We start from the raw sequence: 15,340 nt of genomic DNA, 5'->3' as shown, positions 1-15,340 counted from the left end.
GGGTCTGTGCTTTGCTACCTTTCATTAACAGCCAGAGGAAAATTGCCTTCCCCCCCCCCTCGCCCACTTGTGGGTTATCAATGAGAAAAACTCTCTGTGTTTGGCACTGCGTCAAGATGCTATCCATTTATTGATGGGATCCAGGGTCATCACCAAGACTAACTGATAACACTCGAGTGTCTTTTCTTCCTTACTTCTTCAGCCCTTCTGAACCTCTCCTAGTCTCAGATGTCTCGTGACACAAAGCAAATGGATGCTAAAACATGAATAGCAAATTATTTGTTTTCCAATTTAGATGCCTATCACTTCAAAGTGACCTCAGTATCAATATCAGGTTTTGCTTCTGAATTCAGGAGGCACTTTTTGATCTACTTCTCTCTTGTTCTACCAAAATCTTGTAATAATTCCCACGAAACAATTTGAACAAGCTAATACCTCAAGACCACCTTTTGTCACTGAGACAGTTAACTTCCAACAGTTTGTTTAATTATATACATTTCTCAGCTTTGATAATAGTTTCATGATAGCTCCACTGGGCAAATGCATTCTTTCCATTTCTATTTAATGTGCAACATTCACTGTGAAAAAGGTAAAGCAATGGAAATCACTTTGTCTCATTAAAGTATTTCTGTTACACTCACATGATTCCAGTCTTTTCAAAAGTCCTGTGTCTGGGCCCACAGGACGCTTTGGCAGCAAATATGAAGATAATGATATTTATCTGAAGTAGCAGAAATTTAAAATACATTAGGTTCCACATGAAGAGGAAAACACATTTGTGCAAAATGCCAAGCTAGAGCTAAATCCAGGGTAGTGTGTGTGAGAGGACTCAATTCAAAGAAGGTAGCCAAAAGCCAGATCGAGGATATTGGGCTCAAAGTTTAAAGCAATACTCTGTTAAAAAATAAAGTACCACAGATTTTCAATTCTACAATTAAATCTATGAACAAAAATGGCCTGTACTTGTTTAGAACCTTCAACATCACACCACCTCTCCAGCTGCTTCACCTCCGAGTTATCAAATAAAATTTCAAGGCAAATATACAAACAGGGCATTTCAAAGTAAAGAAATAATGATGGGGAGGGAGAGGGAGTTCAAGACAAAAATGAGGAAGGGAATTTCAGAAATGAGGACTCTGACAACTAAAAATATTTCTGCTTATTTGCAACTAGAGATCTGAGCAGCATTTTAATATTCCAGAAACTATGGTCTCGACAGGTAATGAAGAAGTACAACAGGGTATCAACAGCATACGTGTGCAATCTAATGTAGGTAGTTGAAGGATTGCATGAAAGGGCAAGACATGAATGACTCAAGGACAGATCCTTGGGAACATCTGATGAATAATAGTTGTATGGGTGGATTTACCAGGCAGGTAAAAGTGGCATCAGTTAATGGCAATGTTGGAGAGGCATCCAGAGTAGGGTGGCATTATTAACCAGACTGTCTAATGTAGAGAGATTGGTCACAATCATTTCCTTTGTCACACCTAGAGTCAAGACTACGGGGCACAGATTGAAAGTGAGGAGAAAGAAATTCAAAGGGTTTAAGTTTTAAGATTAGAGGGTGGTGGTCATCTGAAATGAGCTGCCAGAGGAGTTCATGGAGGTAGAAACAACGACAGCATTTAAAAGGCATTTGGACAGGAAAGGCTTAAAGGACATGGTCGACCAAAAATAAAAATTTCTGTGCACACGATTCTATGAATTTATAATTCCATCACATAGTACGTCAGCATGGGTTTATCTAGGAAATATTTCAACATGAAGGCAGAGGCAGAAACTTAACAGAGTGATTCAAAACAGGAGCTTTGGGAAAGTGGACCACATTCAGGACGGGACAACACACTCAAGGACTTTGGAATGGAAAGTGAACCGTTATGGAGGGATATCAGTACAGGTCACTTACAATGACTACAACACAGATAGGTCCAGCAAAACTCCAAATCAGAGTGTCATCCATGGACAGCCAGCAGAAGTCAGGGTTCCCATAACCTTGTGGATCTAAGCCCATAGCCAGACCTTGAAACATTACAAAATAGGATTAGTGCATTGAATTCCTTTACAGGTGAACAAATTCAAGACATGAAGACTTCACCTCTTCCATTCAAAAAGTAAGGTATTGCAGACAGTAAATTCTAACTTCAAATACCATTGCTCAGTGAACACCCAGCAGGCCAAACAACCAGGCAGGATTCATTCTGCAAAATGCAGGTTGATAGAATGCACCTGAATCCCAACTTCCCACACTCTTTTCGGACAAAGCACTAGGATGTGACTTTTTTTTGGGGATATTTTATTTAATTTTATTCCATACATGAGTAATAAAATGAATGCCATAATAATACAAATGTCAAAAGAAACAATCTGATTACATACATGATGGCATTACCACCCCATCCCTAAATCTCCCCTTCCCCCCCACCCAGCCCCCTAAGAAAAAGTACAGAATAAAATAAAAAATAACTTTATCGGTATAAACTAAGAGAAATAAAATGAAGAAACATCAAAGACTTGAATCGCAGAGAAAGGTGTCCACCCGTACAAATCCTCAACATAGCCAATTAACAAGCTGATTAGACTTTCTAATCTATTGTGATCAAAACATTTTTGCTTGCCAACGTGGTAAATTCCACCCCACTGCCTAAAATAGCAATCTGTGAGAAATTCTTTGAAAACTTAAGCCACACAGTGGTAGGTTACTCAATCCATTTTCTCTCCCATCAAAATAACCATGAACTGGGTTACCTGTTATAATCGCAGGAATTCCCCATCCGATGGTGTAGTAAAACCTCATGTGGCCATGGTTTACATTCCTCATATCAGTCAGCATACGGTAAATATGGAGACCCTCCACAAATGTCCAGGCAAAGGTGCAGAGATAGAAATAGTGTAGCAAAAGTGCAATCACACTGCAGACAAACTGAAAGGAAACACAGCTGGTGAATTCTGAATGCTGGAAGAATATCCTGCAATGACTGACTCCAACTTAAGGCTTAGTCAAATCAGGCACTCCATTAAGATATAGAAGTAGTGGCCCATTTTGTCTGCTCAGTACCATTCTTCTGCTGTTTGACACCATTACTGATCAAGAACCCATCAACTCTGCTTTAAATCTACCCAATGACGTGGCATCCACAGCCAACAGTGGTAATGAATTCCACAGATTCCACCAATTTCTTCTCCTCTCTGCTCTAAAGTGACATCCTTTTATTCTGAGGCTCTAGACTCTCCTACTGCTGGCAATATTTTCTATATGTCCATTTTATCCAGCCTTTTCAATATTCAGTGGGCACCCACCAGCAAAGAGAGTGAGACAGCAAACTCCTGAGCAAAGTTTAGACAAAGACCTCATCCTAAATTTTCAATAGCAATGAAAAAAATGAAAGACTGCTTTTTAAAATTATCTTGTTAAAGCTCTGCCTCAGTTATTATTTAGCACATCCTACAAGAAATATTTAATGAAACAAAGTAATTTCAAAGTGCACTCCTCTTTAAACTAAGCTTAGAAAAATAACACTGCATGCAGTTTCTACCAGAGTAAGGAAATATAACAAAGGGATGTTGTGCGCAACAAAGAAATCTGTCACGAGAAATCTCACTGTCACCCTTCCTCATGCAGGCCTTGTTCTGACAATGCTGTGGCAAGAAACCTATAGCTATTCATTGCAAATCAGAAAGCATTATTATTCATTTACAAATAAAGTTTATATAAATCCTGAGTTGTAAATTCTGAATTTTCAAAATGTAAGCATTTTTCTGAGGCAACAGTTCTGTGTAGCCTTGTCCATGTTTTCCCTCAAGAGGGTCCAGTATTCCTGTAAATGGGTGCCCAAAATGAGAAGTTGCCAACTGATGCCAGTTGGTGTCATTACAACTGACCCTGCCACTGGGTTCTTGACTAGATCCAGCATAATGCTGAGCCATCTTCCTGCACAACCAGTGCCAGAACAAACCTGGCGTAGGAACACTGTCCACATAGACTTCAGGTGATAGGAGCAAATACAAGGTTTAAAAAAAAAATTTCATTCAGTTTCAGAATGTGATCCTTCCTCATCCCTAATCAGCCTCAGGTAGCCATTACAGTCTAATTATACTGTTGGGTAGTTTGAGGTTTTATATCAAATGAAAATCATAGATTTCCAAGTTAGGATGGTACGTGAATCGGAGGAACTTATTGCTGGTGGTCCCAGCAAGTGTCTACTGCCTTTCCCTTCTTGGAAGTCGAGACCACAGCGAATAAAATCCAATGAACTGACAGATTTAGAGATATATTTTTGAAAGATAAATTGGGGCAGTGTCGGTCACATGCAAACACTTCAAAACAGATCTCATCTGCTCGGGCCAGACAGGGTGGCTCCTGGGAGCCTTTGCAAAATCTCTGGGGAGTGCCCAAGAGACTTCACTAATGGATTGTTGTTTTGAAACGTAACAGATGAAAGAGATCGGAGGAGGAGTTCGGAGCCGCAGGCTGTCTGGAGTGCTGTTTGCTGTTCCAAGAGGGTCATGTGGTTTAGCAAGCAGAGAGGGAAAAGAGAGATCAGTTCTGCAGTTTTCCAGTCAGCAGCAACAGCTGGGACTGGAACAGGACAAGCTGGCAAGCTTATGGAAAACCCCATTTTGAAGACAAAGCCCTTGTGGTTCATGCAAGAGGACTGGCTGCGTAATGTTTCACTTGAAATAAGAGGAACAAAAAGGAACTCTGTAGTGACCTGAAAGAGGTTATCATCTGGAAAACCCTGATGGTGCAAGTTTCTTCGGCAAGACATTGACGTGGCTGATTAAAAGGAATCAGTTGTGGGTGTCAGTGAACAACAAATCTCTCTCTGAAAACTGACAACAACCTTCCTGAGTGGTAACCATCTACCTTTCAAGCACCAAAGCCTGGTGAACTTCATAAATGTTAAATTCTGTGCCAAGTATAAGAATTGCCTGATAACAGTGAACTTGGAGGAGTGAGAAGTGAGATTGGACTGTGAATCAAAGAACTTTTCTGAACTTACACACACATTACATACATGTGCACTTAGAATAAGAAGGGGGTTAAGTTAGGTCAGTTAAAGTTAATAGTAATGAGTTAAAGTGTGATTCTGTTTTCATGTTTAAAGATAATTAAAAGCAATCTTTGTTTAAGTAACCATTTGTCTTGGTGAATATCTCTTGCTGCTGGGTTTTGGGGTTCTCTGGGCTCATAACACGTTAAGGGTTTTTATGTTATGAACTGTAATATTTTTTAAAAATAATTGACTTTTCAGTTTTTGATTGTAAGGAAAAATGTGCATTTGACATCTGTCTAAACCAGAAAGTATGCCCTCAAAGCCCTGTTCACGTCCTTTCTGAGTGGGTTTACACCTGGATGTCCCTGTCTCAGTGTAAGGATTCAGAGAGGTGGATTCATCCAGGAAATTGTTGCTGGAATATCAGGTAAAAATAAACAAGGGCTCAGGGGTTTGGCTAGGTGCAGGCACAGGTCAATGAATATATCAGGAATTCACCTCATTTGTTAATTTACAAGATTAGTCATTTCCCTGAAGTTCATAATTTTTCATGGAATAACCAAGGATTGAATCAAAGCCAACTTCCTGCTCCTTGCTTTTCTGTTGTTTTATTTGCATGGGTTAGACTTCCAAAGATAAACTGGGATATAGTAACACTATAATTATGTAATACACTTATTTAAATAACTACATATCAGCCAATAGCTTGATTGCAGACTCAAAGGGTAAATTTATCAGTTGTTTCATGCAATTTTTGGTTTTGGTTGATCAAAATCAGTGAACCGGTGCAGACTCGAAAGGCCAACATGGCCTGTTTCCGCTCCGTAAATGGTTATATGGTTATGTTTCCTGGGCAATCAGCTCTGTGATTGCCCCCACATCACCCAAGGAATTAACCTACGGAAATGTTGAGCCTCCAGATTTTGAAAATTTGGTGATGGATTCCCTCCTTTGTCAGATATTTCTCACGCTCCCTCCTCACTCCTCACTGGGGCCCAATAATCAGCCAAATATACATTTAGCAAAGAGCCCATCCATCACGCATCAGGGCAGATTTAATCCATGGGATTAATGTCATGGGAATTTTCCCTCCTTTTGTTTTCAGATTTATGGTGAATTACATCACCAGACAAGATGACATTCGTGAAGGGCACTTCATCTGGCCAATATAGAGCAGCAGTGGTCAACTTCCCAGTCAAAAATGTGCTCTTTCTCCTTGCTTTCACCTTAATGATGCACACCTTGCCTGCAATAGCAATGTATTTGCACTGGAGGCTGCTATTGAGGCTTTGCTGGATGTTAAGTGGGAGGACTTCATTTCTTAATGAAATGGTCATTAGACATTCTACCGACCGAACTGCCTTAGAAAAATCTGTTTGAAGTTTACCTAAAGAGGTTCAGACACTGATGTTTTCGGGACAGATCAAATGTTGAGCTGGGGAGAAAATATTCATATTGCATGACCTTCACAAGCAGTGAAATATAATTTTTTTTAATGTTTGCCAATCAGGCAGGGAACAGCATTTTTCAAATCCAGTTGAATATACCCTGTTTAGAAAATTCTTCCCATACAGTGATGAAAAGAACTATCAAGAGAAATAATAGCAAAGCCAAAGAACACACAATATATCAAAAAGGATAAAAATAATCATGATAGCTCCCGCATCTTTGCAATTTATATTCTGGTGAGATGCTACACAAGACAATCCAATTAAGTATCATTATTTTTATTAACTACTGTGTTAAGATTCTACAGTTGTATCCTTCAAGAATCTTTCAAAATCTTAAGATAATCAACAGGGTTGGAATTATTATACAATAAAATCTAAATTCTGAACAGATAGTGAAGAAACTGAAATATTCAATTCAAATAACAGAACCAGAAATAACTTCATTTTATGGTCGCAATTCGCATCGTAAATGAGGTGACAGTACTGTGTAAAACATATAAACTTCAACTTTAACAAGAGGACAAGGAAGGTGGGGGTTTTTTTGTGTCACTGGAACCCGGATTAACACTCATTCTCAGTCGACGGTGAGAGCTTCATAGCTAGTCATCTGAAAAAAGTTTTCTCTCTTTATCCTTGATTAAATCTAAAACCAGTTCCTGGAGTAAAATATGAAGATACATAAACTAGAGCTGGCGTGTCCATTGGCCAAAACAATACCTCGCATTTTGGTAGTGTTTCACATTTGACCATCATGATTTAACAATACTGACAAACAAAACATTAAAAGGCTGAGTTAAGGACTTACAGGATTTTCTGTCTGGTTAATTCCAATGAGGAAGACGAGTTCTGAGAAGAAGAGAGCAGCCACCAGATTTTTGTGGATATTATGGAGATTTGAACGCAGAGTTCTCACCAGGACGAGGAACAGGAAAGTCACAAACAAAGCAAACAAGGAGACGGAGACAGTTGTATAGGTGACAATCTTCAAGGGGAGCACCTCACCATGCTGGCAAAGAAATGACAATAAGGTCAAAGCATTTTTTTAAAAAAAGTATAAAGCTAGTCCAGAATATTTATACACAGCAGCAAATTATTTTATTAAAACAACAAATGATTGTCTTTAGAGATGCATGAAGACAAATGTGCTGGAGAAACTCAGCAGGTCATGCAGCATTCATAGGAAGCCAAGGGAGCCAACGTTTTGGGCCCGAGCTCACTGTCGGTTATCAACCTCCCCCCTGCCCATTGTTACAGGGGTTTCCCCACCAATTTCAGCCCCTCAATTGTTTTTTATTTTTCCTAAGACCTGAAACGATTTAAGAATATCCCGACATAATAAATAACCACAGTCATTATAGTACGATGCAAAATTAAAGCAGGAGACAAAAAATTCACATTGCAGCCACAGTAGTAATGGAGAGGTCAATTATTTTTAATTTTAAAAAAAATACAGCAATGTAACCGGACCTTCTGGCCCACGAGCCCACACAACCCTGGCACTTTGTTTCCCGAACTTTCTCCAGCTTCTCAACTGTTTTTATTTTTCCTAAGATCTGAAACGATTTAAGAATATCCCGACGTAATAAATAACCACACTCGTTATAGTACGATGCAAAATTAAAGCAGGAGACAAAAAAATTCACATTGCAGAAAGATCCGAGCACTGTCCTTCCCTACAGTGCCCTCGCATTGGCTGTGCCAGTGACAGACAGCAGCATTCCCTCACTGATGTGCCACCGTGCTGGAAGATCAACAAGGTTCAGGCAGAGTTGATGATCTTCCAGTTGGACCTGTGGGTCAAAATAGTCGGTCAACATTTTGAGTCTGAACTTCATCAAATCTAATATAAGGTAGGAAAAAGTATGTATATAGAGAAAGAAAGAAGCCAGGGGAGGGGCACAGGTAATAAGAGTACAGGTCAGAAAGTGTGTGAGATGAAGGCAGATAGAGGGGAACCCATTAGGGGGTTGGAAGAAAGTTTAGAGAGAAGAAACAGCACAGCAATAGGTTAAAAAAGAGGTGGAATCAGATGGGGGTTGGGGTTACCTAAAATTGGAAAAAAAATCACCGTTCATGTCATTAGGTTTATGGCTGTCCATGAGGAATATGATACGATGTTTACATATAGCCTCATCCTGACAATGGATGAGGCCAAGGACAGATATGTCATTGTACGAATGGTTTGGGGAGTTTAAATGGTTGGCTGCAGGAAGTTAATATATTCTGGATTAGGTGCAACAATAAACTATTATTAGTATCTCATGGGAGTTCCTCCCCACAAAACGTGTGTGCACATGTACTCGGCTGCAGGGACTTGTTGCTGAAACAAATCTTCTCCATGTCCAGAAGCAACATTTCAAGATTTTCTATTCACTAAAAGGCAAAATTTCCTCCTTTTTCAACACCCCAAAGGGCTCCAAAACAGTTTTAATAGTGCTTTTATTTTTACAAAAATGGGATGCATCAAAGGGTTTTTGGAGAAAAAGGGGGCAGTGGTCAACAACGAGTGGTTCAAGGAAGGGCTCAAGGTGGCACGTTTAACATAATGGTTAGTGTGAAACTATTACACAGTGCCAGGGACCAGAGTTCGATTCCAGCGCTGTCTGTAAGGAATTTGTACGTTCTCCCCGTGACCTGCGTGGGTTTTGCCTGAGTGCTCCAGTTTCCTTCCACCCTTCAAAATGTATGGGGTGTGGGTTAATTGGATGAAACTGGGAGGCATGAGTTTCAATGGCTGGAATATGCTTTTCCTGCCGTCTGAATGTATGGGCAGCACGATTAGCGCGGCGGTTAGCGCGGTGGTTAGCGCAATGCTGTTACAGCACTAGCAACTCGAATTTGAATCTGGAGCTGTAAGGCATTTGTACTCTGCGTGGGTTTCCTCCCTCCCTTCAAAACATACGGGGGAATGTAGGTTGATTGGGTGTAATTGGCAGCATGAGCTCATGGGCCAGAAGGGCCGGTTACCTTGCTATATTTTTTTTAATTAAAAATAATTGACCTTTCCATTACTACTGTGGCTGCAATGTGAATGTTTTTGTCTCCTGCTTTAATTTTGCATCGTACTATAATGAGTGTGGTTATTTATTACGTCGGGATATTCTTAAATCGTTTCAGATCTTAGGAAAAATAAAAAACAGTTGAGAAGCTGGAGAAAGTTCGGGAAACAAAGTGCCAGGGTTGTGTGGGCTCATGGGCCAGAAGGTCCAGTTACCTTGCTGTATTTTTTTAAAATTAAAAATAATTGACCTTTCCATTACGACTGTGGCTGCAATGTGAATTTTTTGTCTCCTGCTTTAATTTCGCATCGTACTATCATGAGTGTGGTTATTTATTATGTCGGGATATTCTTAAATCGTTTCAGATCTTAGGAAAAATAAAAAACAGTTGAGAAGCTGGAGAAAGTTCGGGAAACAAAGTGCCAGGGTTGCGTGGACGAATGTGGAGGGAGCAGTGCACAGAAACTCCCCAAAGCAAGTGCTAATAGCATTCCCAAGGGTAGGTGCAGCCCAGTAACCTAGTTGTTGCTATGCTGCCATGACATTCCACCACCACCCACCCCAAATTGCAAACACGGGAACAATGGATTCTCATTAGTCTTCTTTTGTCATTTATGATTTCTGTCTCACAGGCATTCCTGTTGCTTCAAGGCAAAGGGCTGTTTGACAGAAACTGAAATAAACAGAAGAGCACAAAATAACAATAAATCTACAACCCTGGTGAATCTATTAAGTCACTTGCATTTTCAGCGCTCAAGATGGAGACATTTATATAACTGCGCCTTTGCAATTTCTACTAAACGCTGGAAATTTGTTGAGGTTTGACTACTAATAATACTGGATTAAAATGTTAGCTTATAAAGACATGGCTGCGACAGGCTATATTTTTAAAGCTTGTTTGGGTACTGCAAAGTATCTTTAATAATGGAAAATGAGACCAAAAGGGAAGCCTGTCTCTGCCCGAATTGAACATGTGGGAAAATGTGCCTTGAGCACAATGGAGCATTTTGGGTATCATGTGACCCATCTTACCTCCCGCCTGGAAATATCCATGAGCACGGCAAAACTGGTCATGTGATTGCACTGGCAGTTGATGTGAGATTCGTTCCGCAGGACAAGTTCACACCCTTTGGAAGACCACCCCCCTGTGCCTCCAATCCTATTAAAGGAAACAAATGAAGGAATTTAAAAAGACCCTGAACCACCAGCTATGTCATTTTTGCAATATTTGTGCAACATTAAATAACAAGCTGGTCCACGCAATGAATACATAATTCCTGTTCCAGTTCTTCCTGTTAAAGTGTTCACATTATTTTTGAACTAGACCATGCAGATCAGAATGACGTTCAAAGGTGTGGGTTGCTGTTGGTCATTGGCACTGGAATTATTGTGAAAAACGTGTAAAGAAAGATGGTTTAAATTATTCTTCAGACAATAGGGTTTATTATATCGGTGATAATTACAGAGATTTGTTCCAAATTGATTGCATAACCAAATGCGGTTCTTCAAAAACAACAAGGAATTCTGAATTTTTCATACCTCATTAAGCACAAAAGATAGAAATTAAATGTCTCTTTTCTGCCTCACTTACGCAAGAGTATGGTTCCAAAATACACAGAGGGGCTTGGTCCTTTCCTCTGTTACAAACAAACGATACTTCAGAGTTATTGGGCTCTCCAACTGCTGGGGCAAATTTTGGTCTTCAGCGTAAACCGTAGCGCTCACGATGGGGGTATTTATGACTGGCCGGTTCGGAACTCTGAGGACACAAATTGAGAAAGGCATGGTGAGGCTCGTCAGATATTTCTGGCAAAGCAAGGAAAGATATGCATTATGGCAGCGCTGACACAGGGAGAACGGCAGAGCAAAGACATGGGGGCCTTCTGCCCGGCTGGCGGCCTGTGCAGGTCTAACTCACATGTAGGACTGGGCTGGTGGAGGATCTCTACATCGAAGATTCTTGATGTCGGCACCCGTGTACTCAGCTCTCCACAAATGGAATCCTGAATCTTCAATTTCCCACAATAACCCATACGAGTGTCACAAAATGAAAATACCCTGGAACTGCCCTTAATCTCGCATTGTATCTTTTGTTTTAAATCAAGGCTAACATAGCAGCAAGTTCTGCTCTCAACAAAAAGCGGCTGCAAAGTACAGGTCAAGGAACACAGAAGTTACACATTTCAGTGCTGTGAACGAAATATTCGAGTTTGACATCTTGCTGCAGGTTTGATGCTTTTGATCTAAATTGACTTGAGAAATAAGTTACTAATCACCTTTTAGTAAAAAATTTGGCTCAAATGAAAATTCCATTTCTTGCTCCAGTCCACATTTTGAGCCGAAGATACGCTACCTGTAATAAATTTCTCAAAACAATAATCTTCAAAGCCCATACTATCTGATAATTCAATTTGTGCAAGTAATTAGGAATTCTTGAAAGGTGAGCCTTTATTTCCCAAAGAAGCCCTTCCTACACACACACACACACACACACACACACACACATCATCATTTGTTTGAAAATCAGGCAGTTCAGCTTTGAATGCTGATTTGGGACATCATGGAAGGACTCTGCTTTCTAGTTTCTGAGAAAATACAAGTATAAAGTTCACCACTATTCTAGAAATCTCATTTACGAACTCATAAACGCTTATTAGTATTAACAAAGGAACAGCAATGGAAAATTCACCAGACAATAGTAGATTCAAAATAATAATTTTTATTAAGCCATTAATAACATAACATTTCGTACTTAACTCTACCTTAAACTCTGTGTGTGTGTGTGTGCGTGCGTGCGTGCGTGCGTGCGTGCGTGCGTGCGTGCGTGCGTGCGTGCGTGCGTGCGTGCGTGCGTGCGTGCGTGCGTGCGTGCGTGCGTGCGTGCGTGCGGGGGGGGCATCATTTTGGTCTTACTTGAAGGTCTCAAATTTTCAGTTCAGAAATAAATATGAAGAGCTTTTAAACATCACATCTTCAGGCCTCCTTAACTCACAATTCTTTTGTTGATTTCCCTTTCAGAGAAATTTTCTTTGCACGACTGTTTTCTTCTCTTGAACAAAGACTTTCGAATCTGTGTTCCCAACGATGAAACTGGCCTCTTTATCTTCAAGAGATGGTCAGAAGTGGGTTTACTTATTTCAAAACCACTTATTCTCCTTTTCCAGGAGTAACACAGGCAGCTTTATTCCCCTCTGCAGGAAATATTGCTGTTGCAATATCTTAACAGAGCGGCAGGCTTTCTTCAACTCCACTCTGTCTCCCATTTCAATAATATATTTCTGGCAAATCTCTCATGTCAAATGGTATGTGACATTATTTCTGTCTTTGAAGTTCATAATGTCTTTTCACACTGATGTGCGAAAAGCATCCAAGTCCACTTATGCGTCTGTGATGTCTGCCCACATGAGAACAAAATGGCCGTGCTTTTATACAGGTGTTTCTGAAATAACACCTACTGTTTTCAGTATCTCAAGAACCATCATAAATTATCCCTTGGTTTCTTCTTCCTTCTTTCTTTGGCTTGGCTTCGCGTACGAAGATTTATGGAGGGGGTAAATGTCCACGTCAGCTGCAGGCTCGTTTGTGGCTGACAAGTCCGATGCGGGACAGGCAGACACGGTTGCAGTGGAAAATTGGTGGGTTGGGGTTGGGTGTTGGGTTTTTCCTCCTTTGCCTTTTGTCAGTGAGGTGGGCTCTGCGGTCTTCTTCAAAGGAGGTTGCTGCCCGCCGAACTGTGAGGCGCCAAGATGCACGGTTGGAGGCGATATCAGCCCACTGGCGGTGGTCAATATGGCAGGCACCAAGAGATTTCTTTAGGCAGTCCTTGTACCTCTTCTTTGGTGCACCTCTGTCTCGGTGGCCAGTGGAGAGCTTGCCATATAACACGATCTTGGGAAGGCGATGGTCCTCCATTCTGGAGACGTGATCCACCCAGCGCAGCTGGATCTTCAGCAGCGTGGACTCGATGCTGTCGACCTCTGCCATCTCGAGTGCAATCAGCTGCCATCCCGCCTTTTAAACTGGCTTCTTTGGTCAATGGTGTTTAAAATGCAAATGCATTTGATGATTCTGAAGCCAGCTACCAGCTGCAAAGATCCATGTGTGTCTGTTGAAATGTTAATACGTAGTCTTTGTTTCCCTGACCACCCAAAATTAACTTGTTAAACCTTATCTAGATTCAATATAGTTTTAACATCAACACAGATCCATTACATACCTCATACTTCTTCGATCAGGATCAAACCGTTCAGGCAAAAGCAGCGCTAGTGATCGATAGATGATCACCACACCAACGGCATACTGGTGGGATCCACCTGCACTTCTCTTCTGCTTCTTTGCCAATACGTTCTCTGGTCTCAAGCTGCCATTGTAGGTGGAGTAATAACCCTGTTCTGGAGTTTCACACAAGATGTCATTACAGGCACGAATTAATCAAGTCATTCCTTTCACACTTTCAGATAGATTCTAAGACGGGTGAAATTATGAAAACTTCCATATTGGTTGCAACATTTACTCAATCATAGAATTTCCAGGCAACTTGATTAAATTGTTTCTCATGCATAATTCTCTCCCAATTTTTTTCCCCTCCTGTCCACCAATTTGGCTCTAGAAGGGTTGTCCTTCATGAGATGAGTGTCCTGCATCACGAGACGAGAGGGGTGTCCAGCTTCACGAGACGCGAGGGGTGTCCTGCTTCATGAAACGCGAGGGGTGTCCTGATTCATGAGACGGGAAGGGTGTCCTGATTCATGGGACACGAGGGCTGTCCTAGGGGGATCAACCTGGTCAGTTCAATGCAGCCAGCTGCTTGACTGTGGGTTTATCAAAATGAAGCAGTGAAAGGAATAAGGAGTGAGAAGTGGTGTGAATCATGGATTAAGTCTGACAGCCTGTGGTTCATGCCTACACTAGGAACACACTCTTCAACCCAAGATGTGAATAAAAACTGCAAGAATAAGCTAGAAACGTGACTTACCTTGGCCACCTTCAGCTTTGAAGAGTGCATTGGGAAAAAATACACTAGATTCAAGGTCTCTGGGAATTTCTTCATGGACCTTCTCTAACTGTGGCATACTGGCACCTCCAAAGTTTGGTATCTCAAGCACATCGACTGCAATGACTACAATAAGAAACACACGAACATAAAGTTCATTTGCATGGGAGATTACATTATCATCGTTTGACTGTGTTTGGTTTATTTAAATGCTGAGATTTAAAACAAAAAAAGTTCTGCAGTCAATCAATAGTTTTCTTCTGTCTCGAGAAATAAGACCAGCTATTAGACAAAGGTTTGGTTGGATGGTTCAAATTTTGAACATAGAACAGTACACCATACTGCAAGTCCTACAGCCCACAATGCAGTTGCAACACCTTCACTGCAATACACTTGATGGGGATGCGGGAAGAGTGACTCATGTTGGACATTAGTGATCTGCCCATACATCTGCATGGACTGCTTGTGTGATGGATCGCAGGCTGCAATATGTCTCATAAACCAATAAGTGACAGCGGCGTACACATTAAGCCATAATTACTTACATGTGATTTATATGGAGAAAGCCTCAACTTTTTAATTACTCACAGGACTCTACCATGAGATGGTGTTGGGATAACCAGGCTACTGAAATGGAGTCTGGAGGAAAACCACGCACGCCGATACATTAGACATGGTAGAATGCCAACAAAACAGGTCAGAATGCGCAAGTCTATATCAAGGCAGATTTGTGATCTGGAGTCACGTGATGGAGTAGTGGCCGGACGGTGAACTCCAGCCCTCTCCAGAAAAGTCGGGAAAAACAAGAGAAAATACAAAGGCACAGAAATACAAGTTAAAGAAAAGTGAGTATAAAGGTGGAAAGAAGATGGAGACAAAAGGAGAAAAATCAAAATCAAC

At 40.9% G+C, this 15,340-nt stretch overlaps 1 protein-coding gene across 1 annotated transcript in view; it reads right to left on the bottom strand.

The window, feature by feature from the left end:
- The window catches only part of celsr1a (cadherin EGF LAG seven-pass G-type receptor 1a), a gene marked incomplete at its 5' end in the record, with an annotated part of 257,770 nt that overhangs the window by 21,888 nt on the left and 220,542 nt on the right, over nucleotides 1-15,340 (bottom strand). Inside the window, 8 exon segments of the mRNA XM_069909385.1 lie at nucleotides 642-721; nucleotides 1,910-2,022; nucleotides 2,749-2,923; nucleotides 7,254-7,454; nucleotides 10,480-10,606; nucleotides 11,039-11,206; nucleotides 13,664-13,838; nucleotides 14,423-14,566. Coding sequence (XP_069765486.1) covers nucleotides 642-721; nucleotides 1,910-2,022; nucleotides 2,749-2,923; nucleotides 7,254-7,454; nucleotides 10,480-10,606; nucleotides 11,039-11,206; nucleotides 13,664-13,838; nucleotides 14,423-14,566 — 1,183 coding nt within the window.

Source organism: Narcine bancroftii, chromosome 13, assembly GCF_036971445.1.
Source record: "Narcine bancroftii isolate sNarBan1 chromosome 13, sNarBan1.hap1, whole genome shotgun sequence".
In the NCBI taxonomy this organism is placed as follows: Eukaryota; Metazoa; Chordata; class Chondrichthyes; order Torpediniformes; family Narcinidae; genus Narcine; species Narcine bancroftii.
This window is presented reverse-complemented; position numbering and strand designations above follow the sequence as displayed.